Below are 27,690 nucleotides of genomic sequence, written 5' to 3'. Positions count from 1 at the left end.
GGCGTGGTCTGGCTACGTCTCGCTGATGATGATTTCGATTTCATTAAAATGGAGTACATTAAAACGTTCGTGAAATCATTAGCTTGTATTTTGCCGGTAACGAGCGTGCAACAACTATCCGTAAGATAAGCGCGATTATTTCGATCTGTCAAGTGTAGAGGCGGATACGAAAGAATCTCTAGAATGATCATTAGAAGAATGTTTTCCCGTTAACTCCGGTCATTACATTTTATTTTTATACAATTTTAATTTCGGGCGCAGGAAGTAATTACATCGGGAGAATATCAGTTGAAGCACGTAAATATTCGTTTTCAGGACGGAAATTGAAATTGTCGATGAAAGAAAGGCTTTTCAAAGACACGAGAGACATACAAAGACACAAGTACCGCCTTCTTACAAATACCAAACTAAAATAGTATCTCCGTGAATCATTCAAACCATTGGTTAGTCGTATATTTGATTTTACTATAATAAAATTGAAGGACTTTGATTTTATTATAATCATTGTGTATTTTCAAAATTATTCAACTTTAAAAATCTTTTCCAGTCGCTTTATGATTATTGTATGTTTTTAAAATTATTGTCAACTGTAGACTTTTAAGTCTAAAGTCTTAATTTTTAAGTTTAAAACCTAAAGTTAAAATAAAAGGTAAAATCAAAATCCTTCAATTTTAAAATTTAAAAAATTTGCAGTAAAAATTTAAATTAAACGATACTTTCCAAGTGATAAAGATCATTAAAAATTGATAATACGCAGCTTCGAAATATTGCAAGAATTATAATTTTATTGGACGATTATTTTAATTATCTGTACTGGATATCGTGAAAGTGTTTATTTATGAGTCTTTTATTGTTCGCTATCACCTATTAGATTGGCGCGTGCGACTTTTTGAGCTGTACAACGCAGAGTGTCTTGCTTTCACTTGTGAATTACATAATTTACAAGAATGTTTCGAGATCTACGCGCGAGATCGGCGACAAAAATTTATCGCATCATTTCTCGCCGTTTTCGTGCTCTGCGTGTAAAAAAAGTTATCCAACACCAACCACGATCGTAAGAACAGATATGCGTGTAGCCGGATGACCTATCGAGAAGCATCAAGCTTAACCTTGAATAATCCTATTATGTTAGAGCCAACCCGTGGTCACTGTGGAACGAATTGTCGTTTCCTGAATGAGGAAACAAGTTTTTTTATACGCTACAATGAGGCTTTACTCGCTTCGCACTGGCGCCATACGCATTTTTATCACTTACGCACATTGAAGCGTATTTTCTATTTGAGAAAATTTTACCCGTTTCTTCTCAAATAAATGGAAAAGTTAAATTAATGATAGTGAAAATAAATATTACGGAAATCTTAAATCTTAAAGGAAATTATGAAGAAAAGTAAAAAATTAAAAAATGTTTATTTGAAATTAATTTATATATTTAGCAAAAATAATTTAGGTTGCATTTCTTCAGCTGGTTTTTTCGATTTTTCTTTTAGAAGATTTTCCTTTAGAAGATTTCTTTTTAGGAGAAACTTATTTCCTTTATTTTTCATTGGCTGGAAAACATACGAATCACATGGTGACCATCCTGGCTATTCTGACAACTTCTTTCAAAAACCATATGAGGGTAAGAAAAAAGATTCGAAAAGGCATCATTGTATTTCAAGACAGTATTATATTGCTACACACATGTGGCAAACTTTGCAAGAAGTTTTTGTTCACTCATATAATCGATTTCATATGTAATTTTTACCTTTTCGAACGAATAAAACAAAGTTTAATATCTTGGAAATATCTTTTTTTGAAACATATTTTGAGCAAATAAAATCGAATGCATTGACGTATAATAAATTACAGATATGTGTTTCTCAATAAAATTTTAATGCCATCTATCTGTTTGCAATCAATATGTCTCGTGCTTTTCTGAATAAACATTAACGATCTTTGGAAATTCCACAAAATCCTTTGATTCACATTTCTTGAAGCAAAACATCATGATTCAAAAATATTTTCTATTGATTTACATAGTTACGCATATTTTATAAATAATCTTAAAAATGCAATGATTTTTCATTTGACCTTTAGAACTCATAATTAATATGATTGAATAAAATAAAAATCCGTTCAATTAATAACTGAATTACCATGTAATATTTCCATATTTAATAGCTATAAGAACGCTCACACTTGTCATTGAAGGACGTGGGAAAAATTCACAGTGTGTTTTTTCCTCAGATGTTTACGCATGTAACATACATTTCGAGATATCGTACTTTGAATCAGTCACACGTATTAACAACGGTTTTATTTCATTCCGAGCGCAAAACTTCGATATCGATCTTTGATATCTTCAAGATTTTTTACTGAAATCGGAAGTAATTGAAATAAGAAAGCCACACTTGTTCGTCACTCAATAAGATCGCGTATTGCGACGATCAAACTCGGATGTTTGCCGTTCAGTTGACGCCATCAATCGAGTTGGAGGAATTTATTTGTGTGTTATAACGGTCACTGCATGGATTACGAAACGTCGCAAGTTTGCGAAACTCGGTCGTTTAAGGTGAAACTAACGCGGTTTATTATAACGAACCATTGAATTTAGCATCATTAATCTCGCGCAAATTGATAATTTGCTATCTCAGCCGCAACGCATAATTAACACGGTTGCCCAAATTGTCGGCTAGAAACAATTCCTCGTTATTTAGTCGCTTGTGTGTTTGCAGTTAATAAAATTCCTAAAAATAAACGAACCAGAAATATAAGTAGATAAAAATAAATAGTCTTGAGATTTTTCCAAGCTATCCATAGTAATTTGCCTCGCATTATTAATAAGCATATGAATATATTAGGTTTGTGTCGATTTTATATGAATTTCATATATTCCAGTAATTTTTCAAAGAACATGTATAATTGATTATCTGATACCTTTTTTAAGATGAGAAATCATTTTTATAGTTCTTTCGATCAAACTTAAAAAGTTAAAAAATAAAAAGAAAAATTCTATTTTTTCTTTGTGAATATTTTTTATTCAGGAGAATATTTTATATCATCAGGATTTTTTCAAACTATGCCTTCTTGCAGTGATATTTTATTCATTGCAGTTGAATTTTTTAAAATTCCTTTCGTATTTTACATTCCATGCTATAGACAAGTTGCCTTTCTACAGGCAAGACCTTTATCATTTATCGCGCACATTCCGTCAAATTCGATCAGGGATTCGATAGGGGAGATCGCCATTGTTCGTGGAACCGGATTTCGCGGATCAAGAGACTGGATTCCCTGGTCAGTGAAACGAAACTGTAACGCCAGGAGTTTGAGTCGGTACAGCATTGCTGGAGCCGATCGGACATTGGCAGCAAGTGAAAGTGTCGCCAGGTCGTGCGTATTATTATATGTACTTACATGCGATCGATATTTTAGAAATCTCAAGTCTCTGAACTGAACCGATCCGGCCATACCAGGCGATCGCGCATGACACTGCTTTCCGTATTCCTGTTTCTGTTTTTGCGTCTTCGATATCGCGTGTCTACGGAAGGGGGGAAGGATTGTAATTTGCGCAATTTTTATCTTTAAGTAACGCATATTTCTGTATCTGATAGACAGATGTGTCCGCGAAGGACGGCAACGGAGGACATCGCTCGATTACACGATTCAAATAAGTAGGTGTGTCGGAAATAGTCCGGTTTCCGTCAACGAACGGTACAAAATCTATTCAAGGCGTATACATGCGGGTAATTACCGTTATATACGACATGTAAAGATAATACAAATAACATTGTGCCGTTTTTGCATGACATTCTCTTCTAAAGCTTTTTCTTTTAATTGTAGACGCACAATTGGAACTATCTAGATATCCAGAAGGACTAAAGTCGATTTAGAATTTCATTTAAATGACACAGAGTACAAACTTTGAATAAATTTAATCATCGACCGGTATTATGATACGTTAAAGAAATTAATGATATACCCCGTTATATACACTGTGGTTTCGCTATAACCGCAAACGTTACCACACTACACGGTCTTAAGTTGAAACAAAATGCAAAATAAAATAAGCACAACCTAAAACCCATAACTGACGCGCAAGTTTGAGAGACTGTTACATAAAAATCTTACACGATAAATATCTAATGCTGCTCGTGTAATAAAATATACATTTTTTTTTAATAATGCAGAAAAATTTTTTTTTAAGGAGATGAGAAAACTTTTGCGATGATTTAATCGACTGTGTTGAGTATGGAAAAAATATCAACATATTATTAAAAATTCAAAAAATAAAGATTATTTATAAACAATTTATCAGTATATAATGTATATAATTTTTTTCAAATTTTAGGAATTTTAATCATTAAAAAAGTCTTGATCTTGATATTTAATTCAAAGTAGAAACAATACAAAATTAATCTCATATGCATAATAATAAAATATAATTTATTATCACAGATACGGTTTGCGAACTGGATTTAAAACTTACAAAATGGTTCCCTTGCCACTTGAACATAAATTTTCGAATGCATAAATTTTCGCGAAAAGTATCGCGCTGAATGTCATAATGACTAATCGAGCTAATCAACCGACACGAGCGAGTGAAACTTTAATGTTTTATGTATGATTGAAATAGCGTTCATACATGGACGTAAATCCGAATATACGAGTTCAAATTGCACGAAAACATTCGATATTTGATGTATTTATGATGTATAACATCATTTTGTGTAACGAACATTCATATGTTACAGAAAAAGGAACAGAAGAAGAAAACATGTGAATAAAAAATATGACAAAAGAACACATGTTGAAGATTTTTTTGAATACTTCTCAAATAGCCACGATCTTAACGGTTGTCAAGAATTCAGAATGACTTATAGCCAGGGAAAGCTTAACCCGGCCTTAAAGGAATCTCGGCGAAGCAGCACCAAGGACGACTTGATTCGAATAACTATACGACGATGCCTCCACCGCGAGAAGGTTAGCCTAATTAATGCGGCTGACCGATCGGTCGGATGATCCTTAATTTCGTACCAAACGTAAAAAAGAATTATAAACAAGAATTTAAATATCCGATTACGTAGAAATGTTTTTCTGGGAAGAAACACGTGATCGATTTTGCGCAGATCTTTTGAACATCTTAGGAGGAATATTTCAGAAACATAATATAATTTATTCGGAGATTATAATCAATGATATACAATCTCGAAAAATAATTTTTTATCATCATACGTACAATATAATGTATTAATTCCAGTATCTCTCTTTTGTAACTATTTTTATAAATCTGGTATAATATTTATTCATTTGTTTAAATTTTATTTCTCTCTCTTTTCTCCTGTTTTTGTAATTTTTCTCTCTCTGTAATAAATAATATATTATTATTATATAATTTTGTAAAATACGATAAATATATTAAAGTGTAGCACATTTTTATATAAATTTTTTTTGTATGACGTGTATACTTTCTTGTTTAAAATGCAGATATTAGCGTTTATAGCGTCGACGAGTTCATTTAGCATTGTTTCCGTTGTATTCTTCCTACGAATTTACATATACCGTCAACATGAGAATTATGTAAAGCAATTTATTCTTAACGCAATGATGAATGAGAGATAAGTCTTTTTATATTTTCAAGGAGGAACTATTTTAGTCGATGTTACGCTGTTGTTAGATGACTATTCCGTCTGATGTCCACAAATGTCTTAATTCGGTAATTAATCTTTGATGTTTACAGAGAGATAATTTATCGCGCGAAGAAAAAAAGGAGAGTAGCATAGATGTCGAGCGTATAACAGAGAGAAAATCAATTGTCAATGAACGATCGAGCGATTAATCGGTCAATCAGTTAAAGAGGTATGCTCGGAGAAAGCTGGAGAGACGTCCTTAGGACGTCTGTGCAACATCATCAAGGCCGTTTTCCTCAATCGCTGCCGACGACGATTCCACCGCGAAACCGTTAACCTAATTATTTATTGAACGGCCGATCGAGCGAATCGCATTTCTCGGACAGTAGCGGAGGTGGAAAATAACAGGAAACGTAGCGGGCATCGCATCGGCATCGATCAAAATGATTGCGAACCGTGTAATCGGCCAATAGTCCGACGTAAGCTTAGTATTTTTCATTTCAAGCGACCGTTCATGCGCTCGTTGATTTATGAAACGCGTCTTTCGTTCCAACAATCAATTGCCACATCTGTCCATTTTAATTTAAGTAATTTCTTAAGTGAATTGTACGTATTAGAAATGTAAAGGCACATGCTTTCTAATTTCTTTAAAACAATTTCATTAACATAAATCTTTGATAAAAAAAATAAATTGTCATTTTTCCCAGTTTAATTATCGAGATGATTAGGTCACCTTGGACTCCTTCTACTCGTCCATCTTTGTCGTTCGCAAATCTCCTCGTGTAAAAGGAAAAGGAACAAAACGACCATTCGTGCGGTTGATTGTCCAATTTTATCCGTCGTTCGAAACGGCACTTGTCTTCGCCCATCAAGGACGTACCTCAATTCTTTTGTGTATCGTCTAACCCAGTTACAGTCGCGACATGCGAACGTACAGTTTGCATATCTCTGTTCGTTTGTATGGATGGAAATAGTGTCGCGAGGCAGGAGGAAGGGATTAGATCCTCGAATACATTCCGTCGTCTGGCGCGACTGTAATAAATGGCGACCTGACGTAACAGGTTTAACCGTCCCCGGCGCCATTTGGAGAACGGTGAACGGAAAACGACCGTCTGGTTGTAACGTGATAAGCAAAAGTTTGTTTCGAGCCATTGGCGTTGATGGCTCTTACAAATCAGCCGAAACAGCTGATGGGAAAGGTCGACAGCACTACCTGCAACTTCCTGAATTAACTCGATTCAACATGTGCATTCAATCTTCAATCTCGAAATCTCGATTGATATTTTCGAATTGGCATCTAATAGCGAGAAATAAATTTCGTTTTTTATATGATTAACAATTTCTTTTCTCATTCTTCTATTTTTCTAAGTCGATTGAAATTATTATAATTTAGCAAAAATACTATAAAATAGCTATTTAAAGACTATAAACATAAAACCTATTATACTTTCATTTACAAAGAAATTGTCTCGATGCGAGACCATTTTCTTTCCGCTCAATTTGCCACGCTTTTCAACTAAAATATCACGTTTCATAAATTTAATGATGGCAGAGACTCGTGCATGGATGGCCTTTTTCTTATCATTTGCAGTCGCACTGCCTTTATTTTGTCAAAACATCGGAACGAATAAAAGCGCGATCAGCGAAGCGGCGCGCGGATAAAATCATCGACTCGATGAGAATATTATCCGTGCGAATGGCGCTCTCGTGACAAACTATCAATTACTATACCAGCCAAGTAACGTTATGACGTTGTGTCTATGTCGAGGAGTCGTAGACCCTCGTCGAAAGTCTAACGTGCGCCGATAGAAACTCAAATGAAAGCTGTCCGGCCAAGGGAGCGCGCGAGCGATCAGAGTGGGAGAAGTCTCTCGATATGTGCGTGCACACAATATAACACATGAACACTCGCGATTGATTTTTATAACTGTTTGCTACGCGCGATGTGCGGCGAGATTTTTCTTTTTCTTTCCCCGCCGCGTAGAAATTCCCAGTCACGAAGATCGATCGTCGATCCGATCGATCGCGCGAATGGAGTCTCGAGCGAGTAAGAGACACCTGTGTAACTGCACGCGCACGCGAGGCTCTTCGATTGAAAAGAATCGGCATGGATTTTCACTGATTGTGAGAGCTACTCCAACGGCGAGCACAAGAGAACGACGGCTTAATTTCATTCGCTTTCGATCCAGCGGATTTGCAAACATCTCTCTGTGGACCATTCAAATATTAGAAATCTGCGGTACACACAGTCACTCGGTTGATTATTGCCCGCGAAAGCGTAGATAGGCTACAGTTCGCCAAAAAAGAGACACGGCATTCATACGTGAACATATGTTACGTGTTTACAACAGCCAATTAAATTGATTTCACTCGGACGCGTTGTTATCGGACTTGAAATATATCTCGTTCGAGCTTGGTTTCCGATCTTGATGCAATGAAGGGATCACCCCGATCGCGAGATGACCTATATATCCTAAAAACGTTCCGCAGAGCGCTGACAGAGAACCGCGGCAAGAAAAAGTCCAGTTATCTCGGTACCGATATGTTAATTCAAAAGTAATAAGATATTTAGCGAGGCCTCCTTCTCTCCCGATCCGGTCTTGAGAAGGGCCGGCTGAACGAACGATGAGTCTCGGTCAGGTGAGCCAGACGAATTTTAAATGGTGAAAGTCCAGCCCCGGAGAGCGATCATGCCTGCAAGAAAAAAACGCGTTGTCCCATCGCGATTTTTTGCACAGCAACAAGATCCACGCGTAGGAATGGGGTGAAAAACTCTCAGCTTGCGAGAAGGTATTACGGCTTATCATCGCGATAATTTATTGAAAATTGAACGACCTAGCGATACATCTGACTCATGACATCTCGAATCTTGGCGCGATAATGCAACGTGATATTTCCCTTAAATAGATCTTTATAAATAATTATATATGTATCAAATATATTTTCATCTTTTAAAAAGATGACAACAGTCATATCATCGATCGATTAAAATTTTTACCTACAATTTTAATTGATAATATTAAATTTTCTTTAAATTCTTCGCATATACAATTATTGAACAAATATTAAATATCGATATTATTTATGTCTCACGCAAACAATATACATATGCAAATTATGCATATATAATTACTGAAATAAAGATGATGGGATTTCACATATCAAATCACTTGCGGTTCGAGAGCTACGAAATAATGTTTGCGAAACGTTCACGATTGATGAAACGATGGTGCTCATTTTGGTGCACACGCATATGTGGTACAGCTGCAGGTGCAGCCTCGTGATGTCACCATCCATTGTTCGGCGACATTCGATGGTGGCAGAAACGCACGATCCATGTTTCTCAAATATAGTGCAATGACTTTGACGCCATTTTTATTATACTCTTTCTTCTTTTTTTTCGGGCGAACGGACCAATAAATGGACTTTCCTCTCGTTGCCGAAAGGCTCGATTAAAATGGGATAATGTATGCGTGCAACAGCAATTAAATAAGCATGAATAAAATAATTTATTATGTCTTCTTGAATTTTTTAGAAACGATAAAGACTTGAAATTTATTATGAATTATAAGAGAAACCAGAGAGAAAGAGAGAGAAAGAGAGCGCTATGTGAAATTCGTTATTGCCGTTAAATGTGTATCTGCATCGCGATGCACGTGTTTAACCACCGCCGGCAGTCGCTTCACTCATGACCCATATCTTAAGAATGTTTTATAAAACTGGTACGATAATCGAAATAAATATTTCACATATTATATTTATCTACCATTATACAGAAATATCAATAATTTTTATCTTGGATTTCTTTTAATTATATTATATAATATTTAATTTAATGTTATCTTAGTAATAAAATAATTTAATAATTTTATTTAATTATTATAATTTTTTATTTATGAATATTTTATATATATATAAAATTGAAATCCATTGCAAAATTTTATTCTGTAGAAATAAATGGAATTTTTTTATAGGGAGAGGGAAAATTGATTCAGTGTCATTATCACGTCCGTTGTCTAAGGGTTAAAGTTGATTAATTTATGTAATGATTTATTTCAATAAAATAATTTATGTTTTCTATCTTTCATTGATTTATAAATATATGGTTAAGTGTATGTCTAACGCATTATAATTATCATATTTCATTTATACAAGAAAATTCTAAAGTAGACTAGTATGATTCTTCTCTCTCTTTCACAGATTACTTAAATCAGAAATTTTTATATAATTATATGGAATTTCAATTTCTCTGTAAGATCTCGATGCTTCTGTTAATCTAAGGGATATTTAACTAAGTTCCACCTGTCATCCGACCTTGCCACGGACACATTTAATTACGTCATTTATCTCACGTCCGCGCACATTCGATCTCGTTTCCTAGAGAGTCAGACCCGACAATTTCATTTCGCATAATTAGGTATTAATAATGCGCCAAGTCGTGCCGGAAAAAAACGCTCACTACTTTCGACTGCGAAGAAAGCCCACGTATCCATAACCGCCGAGGTGGGCATAAAACTTTTACCGCGGCGTGCGCTTTACAACCGTAACGCGAACTCGAGGAAGGGAGGAAAAAATTCGTCAGGGCCCGGCCGGCGTTCGTGGAGTTCCGGGGCACGGCTCCGGGATGCATCGTTTGCAGGCCGGTTCGACTACATTTCGTGTGACGACGCACATTCTCTCGCTTACATATGCATACGCAATACATACACGCGCACAAGTGCATACAAATCCTGTACAAATACAGAGAAGTTCTTTCAAGAGGAGCTCTTTCCAAATCTCTCTCTCTCCGTGGTCGATGGCGAGGTCCGTAACCAGACAGAGACCATATGTAAAATATGTACTTGTGAAAAGCGATCGACCCGTGGCTCACTTTGTCAGGCCTTTGCGGCTCGCCGCATCTCTCGATGCGGGGAACCTCGAATTCTACTTCGTGTGCTATTATCGAGTGATTAATTCCGTCTCCTCGCTCACTTTGCATTTTGATACCTCGGAGAGATAATGGGCCACTATATAAGAAATTGCGCGAAATGGAGATTAATCGCGCGCCCGCAGTTCGCACGATCGTCGATCAGCATGACGCTTATTCTCCGTGTCCTGTTTACGTAGATTGTAGAAGAGACAAGGAAAAGGAAGAGAAAAAGGTGAAAGATTACTCGAATTCTTCGCGTTAATAGATTACCCCTCGGTGACATCACATTGTGATGTTAAAATAATATATTGTTGCTTTAATATGAAGCTTTAATGAAGCGCATCTTTACAGGCGTTTCCAGGATTTCCAACTATTTAATTTTGACGATAGATTTTAAAAAATTTTAAATGTTAGATTTTTCATGAAAGAGAAGTTTCGAAACACATTAATTTCTTGTCGACAAATAAATTAATAATTTTGTTCCATACATAGAAGAAATAATAAAAATCTTAAAAATATTAACTTTTTTCGATCTACTATTATAGAAGGGATGTCTTTTTTGTTATCACAAAAACGTTACAAATATATATTTTTTCATTTTTAAATTTTATATTATTGTAAAGATTAAAACATATAATCATATTTAAGCTTCCATTTTTTTTGTTTTTATTTGTGTCAAAATGTTATTAAAGCTACAATTATTTTATAAGGCAGATAAATTAATTACTAATGCAGCTAATTAATTATTCTTTATTATTCTCAATTAATAGCGCGAGATTTATATATATATGTTTATTTATTTATTTATTTTCTCTCTTATTCATGAAATATTAAATTCCTGCGGGAATCCTTTCATGGTGCAAAGAGTCGGGATATCCTCGAGCGCAGTTGAGAGATTTCAGCATAGATATAACCACCCACGTACGAGCATATTCGTTCCCAACATTAGACTAACATGATTTGATCTCTGACGATGTACACGTACCTAACGTACATTCGCGCGTCCATTCATCCGTCTCTGCTTGCCCTAATCTTCCCTTCTCGGACATGCTTCGAATCACAATTTCAAGTATCTTAACTATCTACCGATTGCAAATCATGCACAGAATAATTAAACGATTTCATTCGATTAATATTAAAAATGCTTTAAGTATTATATTTTATATAAATGATACATACGTTATATTAATAAACGATTAATTGCTGTAAATTTATATCTCCTACGTTTGATATATATTTTATTCGTTTCTTTAAAAAAACAGATATTTATTAAAAGTTTATTTACCAAAAAAATTATTCATTAAATATTTAAAATTATTAGATGTAAATTTTTATATAAAATATAAGAAATAAAAGTTTATAGTTTTTATAAATTTCACAAATACAAGTAATAAATTAACATTACAAATTACTCACCTCAACTCGGTCGTCGCTTATGCCTTTCCAAGTTTCCACTTCTCCTGTTTGTTCTTTGCTGCCTCTTCATCTCCTGGCACTCACACGGTACTCACGAAAATAATTACCATCATACGCGCACTAATTATTAGTCTATGTGTGCGGCACTTTAACACTCTCGTTATTGATCGAAAGAATATGCTTTACGAAGAATGATTTTCAGCGGATGAATCATGTAAAATACACACGTTTCAATAAATCAGTGACTATGTGTTACTCTAGTTAAAGCACACTAATCGTGAAAATTAATTAATCACGTGAGTTAATAATCGTTATTTGTAATAATCGAGTAAGAGTAATTGCGTTTCGAGAGAGAGATACAATACGATACACACCGCTCGAGTCTCACCTCGCGAATGACAACCAAACACAAAGATCATATACAAAGCTCTCTACTACGTATGTACTACAATGTTTATACGCGACTGTTTTGTTGTCATTGATAGTTCAAACGAAAGGATAGCGATATATGTCGTATTATCTATCAATACGTAATCACTTTCTATGATTATATTAATTAGCGATTATTAATTCGTATGAGTAATCGATTTGTGCGATTATCGATTCTTTAATTGTTAATTTGTGCTAAAGAATCGCCGCTCATTTGTTGAAATGCGTATTTTATTGATGCGATTTTATATGATTCATTCAATGAAATCAATCTTCGCGGATCGCAAAGCGATAGTGTATTCTTGAATATTGCATTCTGCGAATTTTCATCTTTAATATTAACTTGTATATTTCTTTTTTTAATTTGTATATTTACATTATAATAAAAAATAATACAATTATCGAATAATAATTATTAAATGATCAAATAAAATGCATGCGTATACTAAGGTTTGTAAGAATAGTAATGTGCAAATTTGGCTGCACAATTTTTTTAATACTGAATCACAGCTGTAATGGCAATTTTTCCGACGCAATGTGAAATAAAATACACGTGTATGCTTTTAATGTTTGGAGAGTTAAGTAAAGTGCTATGGGTATTTTGATTAGTGCACATGATATTAATTAATCATGTTTTTGCAAGTGAATATCGTGTGAATACCATGAAGGAGCAACAAAGAATACACAAAAAAGAAATAGGAAGAGGAAGTCTAAAGAAGCATTAGACGATGGCGGGGCCACAATGAGCTAAACGCTAAACAATTTATAATTTTGTTTATTTATTATTTATGATTTTTGTGAAATTTATAAGAATATGATTTCTATTTTTTATGTTTTTGATATAAAAATTTATAGCTGAAACTTTTTTTCTTTCTGTTATTTCTATTAAAAATTTATTTAAAAAAAGCCAATGAATAAAAATTTAATTTTGCTTAATAATCATTTTTTGAAATATTAGTTATTTTGGACATTACTCTCTATATAATTTAAATACATTTGGATATAGTTTGCAAATCAAATGTTTTATAAACTTTATTATTGTAGAGCTATTTTTAGACGGTCGCTTTCCTGTGAATGGCGTGCATGTATTATTATTTTATTATATCCCTCTAAATTTTATTAATCTAACACTTCTATCACGAGAAATTAAATTCGCGTATACAGCATAAAATGCATATGTATAAAAGTTTATTGGACAATGTAATTTCTGTTTTTGCAACGAAACATCTCATGATTTTATGATTATATTAACAAATCTCAGTAAATACTATTTGTTTATATATATATATTTTTAAATAACTATAAATAACTAAAATTTAAAATATTTTAATTATAATATATAATATAAAATTTAAAGAGGTATACTGTAAGTATTATATACAAATATCGAAATATCGAAATATTTGTATCGAACAACTTGTACCTTGATATTATTATTTAGACTTTTCTTAAAAAAACGAACTAATAAATATCTTCTTTTATTTTTAGGACTTAGCATTTTCTCGCGATTAATCTGATTTTTGGCACAATAAAATAAATACATTCTTTTCGAAAGAAAAATAATTTTAGGCATAGAAATCAGAATAAAAATAATTAATGCATTAAGTGAATAGAAAAATCAGGGCGGATTATTATTGATTGTAAATATGGCGTATGTACAAACATCGTAAATCGAACATATCTAAGAATTATGGCTATGTTTATGATCGTACGTATGTATCGTATTTCTGCTACTGGGCAGCAGATAAAGAGCGTTTATGAATCGTAAGCTCTAGCGCTGCTTTGCGCATTCAAATCACCGGTCAGTGCTCCGCTTGGTTATCTATCTCTGCTGCAAGTCGGGAATCGCGCTGCGCTTTCGCGTGTCCCGGGAATATTAATATAAATGTTATTTCGCAGACTTACATAGGATGGCAATTATGCGAAAATTATCATGTTCTTGCGATTAACTTTAGATAATTAATAAATGAAGACAAGCGCAATGTTGTCTTCAAATGAAAATATCTGGAAGTTTTTAAATAAATTTCGCAAAAAAAATTTATACAAATATTTCCTATAAATCATTACATAAATCAATAATAGCTAACATTTTAGCACACTCGTCTTTCGACATCCTATTTCGTCACTTCACTCTCCATAAAAAGTGAATGGCATCGACAGACGTATGTCATAAAAATGCCATAGCTAAGTCAAATTACGAGTTTATAATTATTAAAATTTTTATTATGTAATTTAAATTTATATCACTTAGTTTGCGATTATAAAAGGGAGCATTAATTCTCACAATCTCATATAATACATAAAATTTCCCTTGAAAGATAAATCAAATATTTTTTAATATTTTTTTTCAATTTATTCAATAATAAATATAATATTATCAAGATAATTAATATAATTTTCTTAATCGTAAGGAGCATATTAAGAAAAAAAATAATTTGAAATGTATAAAATTTATTTATTCTTTTCCTCTTTCTGTCATTTAAGACAAAATATATTTTAGCTTGAATAAAACATAATCTTTTGAAAAAAAATTAAATTAATTCTTAAAAATTATGTATCATATATAGTATGTATGCTCCTTAAGATCCAGAGGAAAATCTCTTTCGTGTAACTTACCCTGACCGCTCCTAAATCCCCATGGCACAGTATATACCGGTAAATACGAGTAATCTCTCTCGTCACTGGTAATTTATGCGTTGTCGAAATTTCAAAATTTCCACACGTTTCACTCGCGATCAAACTGTGACGAAAAGAAAAAAAAAAGTGAAAAATTGGAACGAGAACTCACGAGAAAGATCGGCCTGCAAAAAGAAAGGGCGAAAAATTACGTATAACTCAGAGACGCTGATAAGACCAGCACGTCCTTCCCTTACGTTAGAAACGGACTTTGGGTCTCCGCACTCCGGCCCCGACCGTTCGCTCTCGGTGCAAAGGACCCATGGGTCTTTGCGCCTGCGCATCGGAGCCCCTTCTACCGGTTAACAAGAGGAAGAGGTGGAAGAAACGACCGACAACCCTCTTTCCATGGACACGCTTCTTTTCGCGAGTTGTTACTGGATGTGTGCGTTGTGTATTTGTGTATGTGCCTACCTTTATACCTGCGGGTGTACCTGTTCAGGTGGCAGCACCTCGCTCGATAGGTGCACCTGATGGAATGAGAGAAGTCTGGAGCAAGGTGTATTGGTACCTGCTTATCTACCCGCATGAGAGCTGATATCGACGTTTATTTACAATCAGCTTAATTTAGAAGAATAATTCATATTCTGATGACCTTTTTTTTCTAAAATATTCTAAGATATAATAAATAAATTTTCGAATAGACACTTATTGTTTTAGTTTTTAAAAAGAATGAAGACATTAGTAAATTAGTAAAAAGTTATTTAACATCCTTATTTCAAAGAGATATATTTAGATTTTATTAAATTTAAATTAAATTTATCTAGTAGTCTGTCATGAAACAGTTAATATTTTAGAAATAAACGCAAAATCGATCGGGATTGCAATTTTTTCATCCAATAAGATTAATTATTAAATATGAGAAAAATGATACACTCAATTTGCACATGAGTGAGTTAATTTTTTAAACTTTTGGTCGCATGTCAATGAAATAAAAGTACAATATAATTATTAGATATTACTCAAACTTATTACTTTCATATCATAATATAAAGCGATATAAAATAATGATATAAATTTTACAACAATGAGACGTTTTAATTGATTATTTAATCTAAAAATTTGCTATAGAATTTTTAATCCCTAACATGTATATAAGACTTTTTCAATCAAAGAATTAATCATAAATTTAAGAAAGGATGAATCTCGAATATAATTCTCTTTCGATTACGTTAAATAGGGACATTTATTACGTAAATGCACTAATTGCTCGCGTTGCCCCCGACTGTGTTCCTTCCGGCATCGGAGTTTTTGCATTCAAGCGGTCAGGCCAAGAAGATCCGTAAGAATTCACGACGTAACACCTTATATCTCGTTGTTAGGAATCGTTGAAGAAAGGGGATGAGAGGAGGGAAAGGGAAGCTAGTGCTTCGGCAGACACTTCGATGCACACCGGTGAACAACGCCGTATACGTTAATAATTCTCTCGTCTTCCTTTCGTTCTTCCACTTCGCTTTCGTGCCCGGCTGTGTTTGAAGAAGGAAAGAAGACTTTCAAATTCTTCGAATTTCTCTCTCTCTCTCTCTTTTTCTCTTTAGTCTCTTTCACTGCTTCCTTCCGCTCATACTTAACAAAGCGTCATTTCTTAGCTTGTTTCTTCGAAGGAAAAAATATAACATTTGTTTTGTGCATAAAACAAATTACTCATATTTTAATAAATTCGGTGACTTTATTAAAAAAAAAATTATTACATCCTTTACCTTTAATTAAAATTATCTCAATTTATATTATGTATCATACAAACTTAACAATGTTATAATTTTATTATGTTACTTTAATAATATTATAAATGTATTATATATATATATATATATATATATATATATATATATAATTTTAGCAAATTATAATTTTAATTGTGTAATTTTAATATATGTATACATATATAAATATAATAATTTTTATTGAAATAACGAGATAATTGCAATATTTTTGCCAATCATTGAACTTGTATATTGCAATAATCGGATAGAGAACAGTTGTTTGCACGGCAAGAAATACCAAATTAACTTTTCTTAGCACTGTAGAAATAATAAAATTATTTATTGACAAGTCAATGCGCACATGATTTCATAAGGCGATTGATGATTTCACTTTTATTACATTTTTTATCTTTGATAAAAATAATCTTACCTTATGTTATTTCATATATCATATCATCACAAAATTTAATAATGTTCTATATATAAATAGAATAATTTTCATTGAAATGACGAAATAATTTCAGTATTTCTGACAATCATTGATTTCATATATGCAATAATCAGATAGTACGAAGGCAATTGTTTGCACGTCGAGAAATACCAAATAGACTTATATTAAAATATAATATAATTAAATTTATTAAAGCAATTAAAATTAGAATCAAGAAAAAGTTGCATACAGTGCAATATACTAAAAAAAATATATATAATTAAAATGTAATATGTTATAAAATTTATACATGTAAAATTTTTAAATGTCTCGTAAATGCAAAATATCCCGAGAAATCTTTAAAATAAAAATAAGAATAAAAATGTGAAAATAAAATTTTATAAAGAAAAAAAATTGGAAACAAATCAAACAAAAAAAATAACGTATTAATAGATTAAATACTGAAATTGTAGAAACACATTTTTAATTGTTAGTTTTATTTAAGAAATAATTTTCAATCAAAATTTTAATGTAACAATATTAATTGCCTGTCAATAATATTTTTTTTCATATATTTTATTTTCGCGTTATTGTATTATCAACTAATGCATATCTCTCTCCTTCTCTTTCTTTAATGAAATTTACTTTCATGCGATTCTCGTTGCCTTTAACGACCACGTCAAATTTTCAAATGTCATTTCTTCTCGCATTTAATTTGAATTCCAAACTATTCATGCATGCATGACACGCCCACGCACGTGCACGAATTCTTTAACAATGTATGCACGACTGTCTTTCCTCGCTCCTGTCTATGTATGTATAACGTTGTAAAAAAAGACTCGCCTTCTGTGAATTCAACACGTGTAAATGCACGGAGTGATTCATAATTCTTAAATATTAAAAGCAGATAATCTCTCCACGAGACAAAGAAGGAACTATGTTGCTTTTAAAATTTAACTGTTTTTATTTTTATTTTCGTATTTTAATTTTAAAATATTATTTAATCTCAGAGATCATAAACATCCCTATCTTTTCTGGAGGTTTGCCACGTGGGGATATTAGTATTTACTAGAGGAATCTTGAGGGATGTGGTCACTTTACGGCGTTGTTCTCGTCGGTGCTGTTTTTTACGGAAGGTCAGTCGAAAGCCAGCATGCAGTGCACGCGAATACCTCCACCGGCATTTATTTGATCAGCGAGCGACCTTTTCAAGGATCCTCTATGGCAATCTGCATTGCATCCATCGAGCGAGATACCAACATCGCTCTGGAGTCGCATATCACTGTGTTAAAAGCAGCATTAAGTGTGAGATCCGGGTAGCTCGGTGGTTTAGAGCAGTTGCCCGGAAAGCGAAAGACTCGGGTTCGATTCCCGATTCAGCCACTTGCACCTCACATATTTTTCTAGTCTACGAATATTATTTTCTAACAATTATTCTTTGGGATGAAAAGTGTGCTCTCTCCACAAGATATGCGTCGATGCCGTTGCCATGAATGGATTCTGTCGCTCGTTGATCAAATGGGCGTACAGACTCGTCCGACCTCCTCCCACATACATCACTATCTTTCCTTGCAAGATCCCTCTAGTATATACTAATATCTCATACTAATACCTTGTGCCAATAACAGTGGCGGATGGGCCCTAAATAGGGCCGTGGCAAGCCTCCATCTAGATTTTTTCCTTTAATATGCATTCTTTATGTATAAATTCCCCTGTGCCTCTGTAATTACATGCCGATAATAATCTATTTGGTAATGTTATTTCTGGTAACGTCTCCCCTTAAATAAATAATTAATTTTGTTTTTTAAATTACTGACTAATCGCGAAAAAAGAAAATAATTTTAATTTTTTGGACGACTAATAAAATTTAAACTTACAGCATATGCGGCACATCGATCCCTCTTCTCATTGCTGCATTATTTTCACTAAATTTACTTTCTATCTACTTCGAACAATTTTATCATACTAACCGTCTCGCTACACTACAGTAAATATATATAATATTTTAGTAACAAGTCCTTTAAGGTCATTATTAGACATCATGTTAGTTAATAAACAAGCTTCTAAAAACATTAAATTTACTTTAACTTTGAAAAAATAAAATTATACTCATCGTACTTTTGTCCTAGAAATTCTTCGTTACCTTTCCCGTTGGAAAAGCTCGAGTCTAGAATTATGCGATTGTGCTGTTGCAAAATCTGTATTTGCAACAGCATTTTAAGATTTTTGCTCCGTCAATTAAATCATGTTTCATTGTATCATGTTTCCTGATTTTCTCGATATCTTCTATTTGTAAAGTATGACAATATAATCGATATTAAAGTTACTTTTCATCAAAATAATTAATTATTATAAATGATTGCTTTACGTGTGACGAAATAATTACGCTACAATCTCTGTACTGTTATTAAAAATTAACAGTCTTTATTAATTATATATTATATAGATTGTGACATATGATACGAGTCGACTCCTTTTCTTTCTTGTATCGAGATTAATTATTTTACTCCTTAAATGTGTAACTTTTTAGATACCCGCAATCTTCGAATTCTTAAATATAAACATACGTACACTGACTGCACCAAAAAATCACGCGTATCAATGTAAAATTATCTCTCATCTCGAGGATATGTAGATTTATCTAATTGCTATTAATGGAAAATATTTTTGTAATTTTTTGTATTTTAAAATTTTACTTTAAGATTAAAAATTTATGATCGCATATATAAGAAGCAATAAAAAGAAACTCGCGTACTTAAAAGTTAATGAGTTCAAGAATATTCCAAAGTAAACACACAATTTTTTATCATAATAAAAATTATTTATTTTTTGATCATAATAAAAATTATTTATAATTGTAACAATTAATTTCTACTTATGATAAAAATTCGGCAAATCTCTTTGTTTCTTCATTTTTCTTTCTCCCTTTCTCTCTATTATCGTAAGTTAAAGCAAGCCTATTATATAGAAGATTTACAATACTATTTATGGTACAGTATTGTGTGTATTGTATTCATATACATATATATTTGTATTTTTGAAATTATACGCATAATATAATATTTATCGTGGTGCATCTATAATATATGTATACCATCATGATGGGTATTATTACGTAATTTCAAGTACAAATTATTAAAATAAAAAAATTAATAATGAGACATTGATTTTCGGTCTATACACTTTCTGAAAGCAAAATGTCTCTGAAATATTTCTTGCGTTTTTCGATTGAATCATACGTCGCGGAAACTGAGACTGTTTGAATGATGGTCAATGTGTGAACGATGGGCGCAGAAGTAATATCCTGCTCATGTTGTTGTTGTTTCGTATAAAGGTGATCGAACGGGATCACGTGGCGAACTCCAGGTATCTCTTGTTTTCTATAGATCCATAGCTATGCGAATAGCGGCCACTGTACGACGCCCTAGACCACGCTCCAGCTCTGTTCGAATAACTGTTGCACACGATGAGCGAATTCATGCCGTTGGGCCTATCGATCGGCACACTCTGACCCCGTCCGTTCTGCTGCAAACTGCCGCTGCCCAATCGGACGCTATCCATCAAAGGTGCTCTGAGATTCTCGACTGTGCCAACGTCGGTGTATGGCTTGGGTGCGCGAGAGCAGCTGCTTAGGAATACTGTGGCTATCACGCCCTGGAAAAGATGCGCAAGTTGCGATTAGCGAATTTGGAATATTTGATGAAAATAGAAGGAAAATATATATTTCTAATTCAAAGTTTATGCAAAATAATATCAAACGGTGACGTGAAATAGATTGTTAATACTTAAGGACTCAACTATTTAAATAGCTCAAATATTAAAAATAAAATATGTCCATGTATATTAATTTTATAATTTAATTTCATATAATTATTGTCAGAAAGAAAAATTTAACGAAAAAAGTTAATTTTGCAGTTACAACAGTTTCCATTACTGTTAACTAGGAATATAAATTGTAAGATTGTGATGTTTTTTTCTGGACGACTTAGATTTAAATTAAAATTATTTAGCTATAGAAAATAAATTAAAAAAATTATGATAGATCTCACATGTATCGAATAATATAAAATGGATCATACGTACTACTAGCATATGAAGTATGACGATAAACATGGACCCGTTTCTGAAACCGATATTATCCAAGAGAATTCCAGCAATGCTAGGGCCGATGAAAGCACCAAGGGCGAAAGTACTTGTCCATAATCCACTGATGAGACCATAAGTCTCAAGATTGTTTGGAAATCCGTACGATCTTGTGTCATAAATAAATAATATTGTTAAGAAATTGTAATTTATTTAGCTTTAACAATATATAGAGCTCTTGGACCATCCGTTAAACGAAAGATCGCACATTTCGTAATATGTAGAAATAATTGAAATGATCGAACAGCCAAAGCTATTCTTATGCGACTTACATAGATGTCCGCAAGGCATCCGTGAAGCTCGCAACCAGTTGAGCAGCCATGCCCAAGCCATGGATCACGAGGCCGCAGATAGGCATCCAGATTACGGTAGGCCACGGAATAAATGGTGCCGGACCAACCAAAGAGAAACCGATCATTACGAGAATGCAACCGGCAATGGTTGCCGTCTGAAAAAACATTATATTTTAATACACAATGTTGAAGCACCTGGTAACTCCTTGCACTCGAAAAAAATTTGTAAATTATAAAAGCTGTTCAATTCAAAGCTAAATTTCTATAAATATTATAATTATTGTGACGAGAGTGCTCTCTCTTTAATATTTCTTATAAAATTACCTTTGGATGCCAATATTTATCGCAAAGCCAACCCCAAGCCGGCGCAGTTATTGCGTATGTGCCACCATTAATGACAAACATCAATCCTAACACGACCGGGCTCATTTTAAATTGCCTCAGATGCGGTTCCAAAGTTGCTTGCAAAAATCCGATACTCATGCTTGTCGCAATTATTGACATAGAGGCAATCATCACGCCAGGAATTTTCAAGACCTTTGTCACTCCTGTAAATCATAACACGCGCGAATAATATATATTTTAAGAGAGAGAGAGAGAGATTTAGAATTTATAGTGACTTAAATATTTATTCGTATAATACCTCCGGTATTGCTCTGATCTCGATCACTATCGTTGTGCATAGGTAGAATGAATGCTGTGCTGACAGCTGCCAAGAATAACGCTGATCCAAGGACCACAAATGGAGTGGTATATCCACCAACCTAATATATATATACTCATCACATATTAATAATATCTAATATATAATTAATATTTTTAGAATATATCACTGTAAATCTAAGCAAAATATAGATATTTGCGTTTAATAGCGTTAAATAGAAGAATTTGCGGGGAATGTTATCCTGAGAATACATTACTTGGTAAAGTGCACCTCCCACGGTGGGACCAACAATGAGACCCAAACCGAAAAAAGTTTCCAAACTGGCAAATGTCGTGGCGACATTCTCGGGAAACTCTTCGGCAATAATGGCGAAGCTAGCTGTCAAGAATGCAGCATTTCCCAATGCCTCCACAATTCTGATCGTAAAAGATAGTATTATGAAGGGATAATGACCGTTGACTTTATCTAATAAACCGAAGAATATGGCACAGGTTCCTGTAGTCAAGATTCCACCATTGAATAAAAACTTTGGGCCGATTCGATTAAGCTGCGAAAACCAATAAATGTGACTCGTTGATTAAATTATTGTCGTAGAGGCGAAAGTAAATGCGAAAGCATAAGATCTTAACTGTTAATTTATAATACATTACATGCAATAATAATTTAATAATAATGTAAGTCTGATAAGTGGCAAACCTCAACGCTTTGCGTTTGAATTCTAATCTTTGAATTCTAATTACATAGGCTCACACTATAAGCTTTGAATTTCATATAACAATAAAAATATTGTGTATTATTCTTCGATAACATTATAAATATATTTGTAAAAATATCCTCAAATGATATATTTTCATTATTTCTTTGATTATTCTATTTATTTAATATTTTATTTATATTATCTAATAGATATTTTTTTTCTTAGATTAAATACTTAGGATGCAAATAGATAAGATAAATTGATTTATAATACTGCAGAAATATTAACAAAAAGATACATCTTTAAATTATAGTTGGAAGAATTTTATTATATTTGGCTTTATAAATTAATAAAATAATAATACATTTTGACTATTTTGAAAATATAATAAAATATTTTAAAATTGCAGCACCCCTTTACGATCATTATACTAATAATAATTATGTCAGTAACTCACGTGCTGTCCATAAAATGGACTAATGATGAAAACCACCAGTTCGAAAATTCCGAAGACCAAGCCATATTCCGAAGGTGAGGCTCCTTTCTTTTCAGCCTGTGAAGAAGAAATATTTACGCTAATGAACAGTTACATATATATACATATATGTTATATATGTATTAATTTGTTAACGAAATATTGGCAACTTAAAGACACAGCTTCGAGCTACGCAGTAGCTTTGTCGGTTATCTCTTGTCGTATTGCAATTAATATTGGTCGAGATAATATCCCGATAAACTTTGTAGCTTTGCTCCATGCGGCAAGACTACAAATCGAATTATCGTACGTTTGTCCTCCCGCGATAGATAAAAACGCCCTTGGACACGTATTTTGTCCATAACATACGTAAAATAACTGAAAAATTATGTGATGTATCATGTGATATGTATTTCTAACGTAAAAATCGAAAATTGATTTGAATAGTTGGAAGCCTTTGATCCTGAAAGGCATAGAAAATAAGAGAAAAAAATTCTTATCATGCGATATACATTACAGTGACATAAGAGTAAATAGATATATATATTATTTTTTCCAATATATATTTATATTTCCTTATACAAAATAAGAGTGATGTAAAATATTTTACTATCAATATTGATAAAAATTTCCTCTTTTGTGACCCAAAGAAATATTTCACATTAAAGTAATTAAACTATAAAAAAAATCTTCCTTTATATATCTATTAACATTTCAAGTAGTTTAAATAGTTTAAATAAAACTTAGTTTGTGTCAATATTAAATTAATATATAATGGTAATTTGCAATAAGATAAGTTAAATTACAAAATAATACCTTGCATTTATCATATTTTTTAATTGCACATTATAATTTTATTTTTATAAATAAAGATTAAGATTTAAGAAAAAATTAAGATCTTTTTTGTCAAATATATTACAAGGGAATTTACAAAGTTTATTTAATTTATTCTGAAAATGTATTTATTGCATGAGAAGTTTGATTAAATTAATTGTAATATTCTCTGATATCCTGTCATAAACTATTTACGTTATATGCGTTTTTCTTATTCATACTTAATTATCATTAATATCTGCAAATCATCAGCAATATTACACAATTTGAAATTATAATATCTTTTAATCATATCATAATGCGTTTCTGTAAAGAAACAAATTAAGATAGGTATGTTTTATATGAACTACAACCAGTTAATCACTCGGGGTTAACAAAAATTATCAACACAAATCCTGATTGTGCGTTTTATATCTTTCATCAATGTGAAAATTATTACTATTTGTTTATGCTATAAGTTTCATTATTAATTTTTGCTAATAATAATTATTTTAATTTTTACCCTTAAGTTCATTCTTAAAAATTATATGAAAAACTGAGTTTTCAATGTCTTTATATATACGATTTATATTTACGATTTGTGACACATTATGAAAATAATATGTTAACTTTATATATATGTAACGCATGTGATCGTGCATAAAAACTTCAATAAAATATCGTAATTTTCCGTTTTAATCTTATGACAGTGGTATTTCGTGCATGTTGTAAAATAATTGAGACAAAGAATTAAAAGAGAAAAATAATGTAAGAAAAATTTGCAGAGACTCTAGATCATATTATTTTATAAAAAAATAAAAAAAATCATAGGCATACTTATTGAAAAGTTTCGTTTCCGATTTTATTAAATATAATATTTTAATCCATTTTTTCTCAAGAAAGATTCAATAAATAGATAAATAATTTTACGTAAATTTGTAATATCACATAAATTTTATTTTACAATAATCTTTTAATGTAATTTGATTTTTAAAAAATTTAACAAAAATAAAGAGAATATAACAAGTTGAAAATGTTGAGGAAAATGGTGAAAGATGAAAGCAGTACAATAGAAATTGAAAATAGTGAATGTATTAAATATAAAAGTGATGAAAATTTCAATTTCTTTTGCGGTTAAATATGCTATTGAAGATAAATACCGAAGCATTATTATTTATATGGTATAAAATGATAGAACGTATCGCTTTTCTGTTCTACTAATGCAGAACTGATTATATCGAAAATAATTATTAATAGCCGGGTACGCATGAATGGCTCCGCCTGCCATAAAAACATATAAAATATAAAAATATCTAATAAATAACATTAAAATTGATAATAGCCAAAAAGAATCAAAATATATTATTTTAGAAGTATCATGTATAATCTGACAATGTCTACGAGACTAACAGATTAATCTCAAGCAGCACATCGATTACGAAAAAGAACGAGCAACGGGTAACTGATCTCCTTATCATCTTATTCAATAATGGCATCTCGTTGCGATATGCCATTAAAGGAGAAAGACTATAAATGTTTACTATAAAAATAATTAATAAAATAATTTTATATCTTGCAGATTTTTTATCTTTTAATTTTTTAAATTTCTGAGTTTATAAAAAGTTATTTCAATATAATATTATAATGCGTATTGAAAACTTGTTTTAAAATCAATTTCAATATCCAACAAAAATAAACATGCTAACGAAATGTGACAAAGATATCAGTAAATTTAATAATATTGAAAACAAGAGTTTAAGAGAAAACAAATATATTTATTATATTTGTCTTCCTTGATTCCGAAATTTGTCTCTGAAACTTAATAAATTTAAATTGTGTTCTCTCTGCACACACATTACAATACATTTTATATTTTCATATTTCCAATGGAAATATTTAAATATGTTCTATTTCTGATGATTTATTCTAAATCGAAAACAATCATAGAACTAGAGTTTTGTAAATATCTCACCATAGTTTAAGATTTACATCCGTGTTTGAGATTTATATTCGTAAGAAGGTAAGAATTTAAATCTGCTAAAATCTTTCTTTTATTTCTAATAACTTATAGATAGATTTTTTATAATTATATCACCGAATTGACACATAGTACATCAACGATACTATAAATAGAACATTATCATGTTATGTCTATAGAAATAAGGAGTCTGTAAACAATATTATCATTTGAAATTCCAAAGATACTTTAAAGATAGAAAGCTTTTGTTTGATACCGTATTTTTAGAAAGGTAAAAAATTAAATAGCAAGATCATTCATCGGTTTCTTTTCTCTTTCGTCTACAAATGCAGTTATTCGGAAAAATTGTTCCCATATAGAGAATCTACGATGATTATTATCCTTACCTCTTGAGGATAGAAAGGTGCTTGCAGTGAAACGCAGATGGCATTTGCGAAATCAGCAATGCTAATAACAATTAGGGTGAGCCATTGTCTCTTAGTGAACTGGACCATTCTTTCACACACACTCCCTGTATCTTCCTAGATACAGCACTTAGTCGATTCCTCAACGAAGAAAACCGGCAACGAAAAATCGTGTATTTACATCAGGAACGATCACGAAACGACTGACTTTACGCTTACGAAGAATAAACACGTTTACTTCGGGTATACACACAATATGGCCCGTTTTGTCTCTTCCGATGTGCGCGCGTGCGTGATCAAGCATCGTTGCCACTTTTAAGAACTTTAAAAAAATCGAGAAGAGAGGGTCAGAGGTCAAATGATACGGTCTTACCACGATTCTAATTCATTATCGGCCAATACGCTGTCATGTCTCACGCGTGTTATAAAGTGAGAGTTTATGAGTGGCCGGCAAGTTGGAGCCGATTTAACCCCGTTCACAGTACTTCGTTTATCTATGTTTTTAATTATTTGCTTCTTCATGTCGCCCTTTTCCTCTTTAATGATATATCATTTAAGAACTATATTTTTATATGTAAAAAAAATTATATTTCTGAAAAATGTAAAATGCTCTTTGTAGAACAAAATTTTTCGGGATACGACATGTTATATATGATAATTCAGTAATTAATGACGAATAAAAAAATGCAGATTACAAATTAAATATTTTAAGCAAAGAATATATAATTTTCAAGTTATATTATTTTCGTAAAATGTGATTTAGTGTATGTAAAATATACAACTATTCATCTTAGTTATAATAAAATTTAAAAAAATGAAGTATTTCTTAGATTTCAAAAATTTAAATTTAGCAAAAATTTTTCCCATGTGCAAAATAAATGAGTAATTAAAGATATTAATCAATAAATGTTCTTCTAATTTTTGATACTTATTTTAAATATCTTAGATAAATAATTAATAAATGAAGGTAATTAAAAAACTAAACAATTTTGAAGAAACCTAGAATAAAGTAAGAGATTTCTAAGAAATTTTTTACTACTAATTGTGTAAGTTT

At 31.9% G+C, this 27,690-nt stretch overlaps 2 protein-coding genes and 1 long non-coding RNA gene across 5 annotated transcripts in view; 1 reads left to right on the top strand and 2 right to left on the bottom strand.

The window, feature by feature from the left end:
• The window catches only part of LOC145963763 (uncharacterized), a 39,636-nt gene extending 24,342 nt beyond the window's left edge, over positions 1 to 15,294 (bottom strand). Inside the window, exons 1-2 of one of the 3 annotated variants that reach the window (XM_083085974.1) lie at positions 15,189 to 15,294; positions 14,977 to 15,100 (exon numbers count right to left, since the gene is read on the bottom strand). The gene's annotated coding sequence lies outside the window, so the exon portion shown is untranslated. Of the gene's footprint in view, positions 1 to 14,976 lie in introns of all 3 variants that reach the window. The other 2 variants (XM_083085973.1, XM_083085975.1) reach the window with 2 other exon arrangements.
• LOC145964156 (uncharacterized) lies at positions 4,756 to 6,257 on the top strand. Its single transcript, XR_014436352.1, has 2 exons — positions 4,756 to 4,959; positions 5,717 to 6,257. It is a non-coding gene; the product is annotated as an uncharacterized LOC145964156 (long non-coding RNA).
• A 4,274-nt stretch (positions 15,295 to 19,568) lies between the features above and the next one.
• On the bottom strand, positions 19,569 to 26,940 carry LOC145964191 (MFS-type transporter SLC18B1). The gene is made up of 8 exons (XM_083086662.1): positions 26,619 to 26,940; positions 23,424 to 23,519; positions 22,526 to 22,816; positions 22,249 to 22,369; positions 21,930 to 22,153; positions 21,585 to 21,760; positions 21,253 to 21,421; positions 19,569 to 20,823 (listed from the first exon to the last, which is right to left on the bottom strand). Exons 1-8 carry the CDS (start codon positions 26,724 to 26,726, stop codon positions 20,518 to 20,520), a joined length of 1,491 nt encoding a protein of 496 aa, XP_082942788.1. The 5' UTR covers positions 26,727 to 26,940; the 3' UTR covers positions 19,569 to 20,517.
• Between the last annotated feature and the right edge of the window lie 750 nt (positions 26,941 to 27,690).

Source organism: Camponotus vicinus, unplaced genomic scaffold (assembly GCF_025532165.1).
Source record: "Camponotus vicinus isolate PSW18456_S1 unplaced genomic scaffold, iyCamVici1.0 SCAF_13, whole genome shotgun sequence".
Taxonomy (NCBI): Eukaryota; Metazoa; Arthropoda; class Insecta; order Hymenoptera; family Formicidae; genus Camponotus; species Camponotus vicinus.
This window is presented reverse-complemented; position numbering and strand designations above follow the sequence as displayed.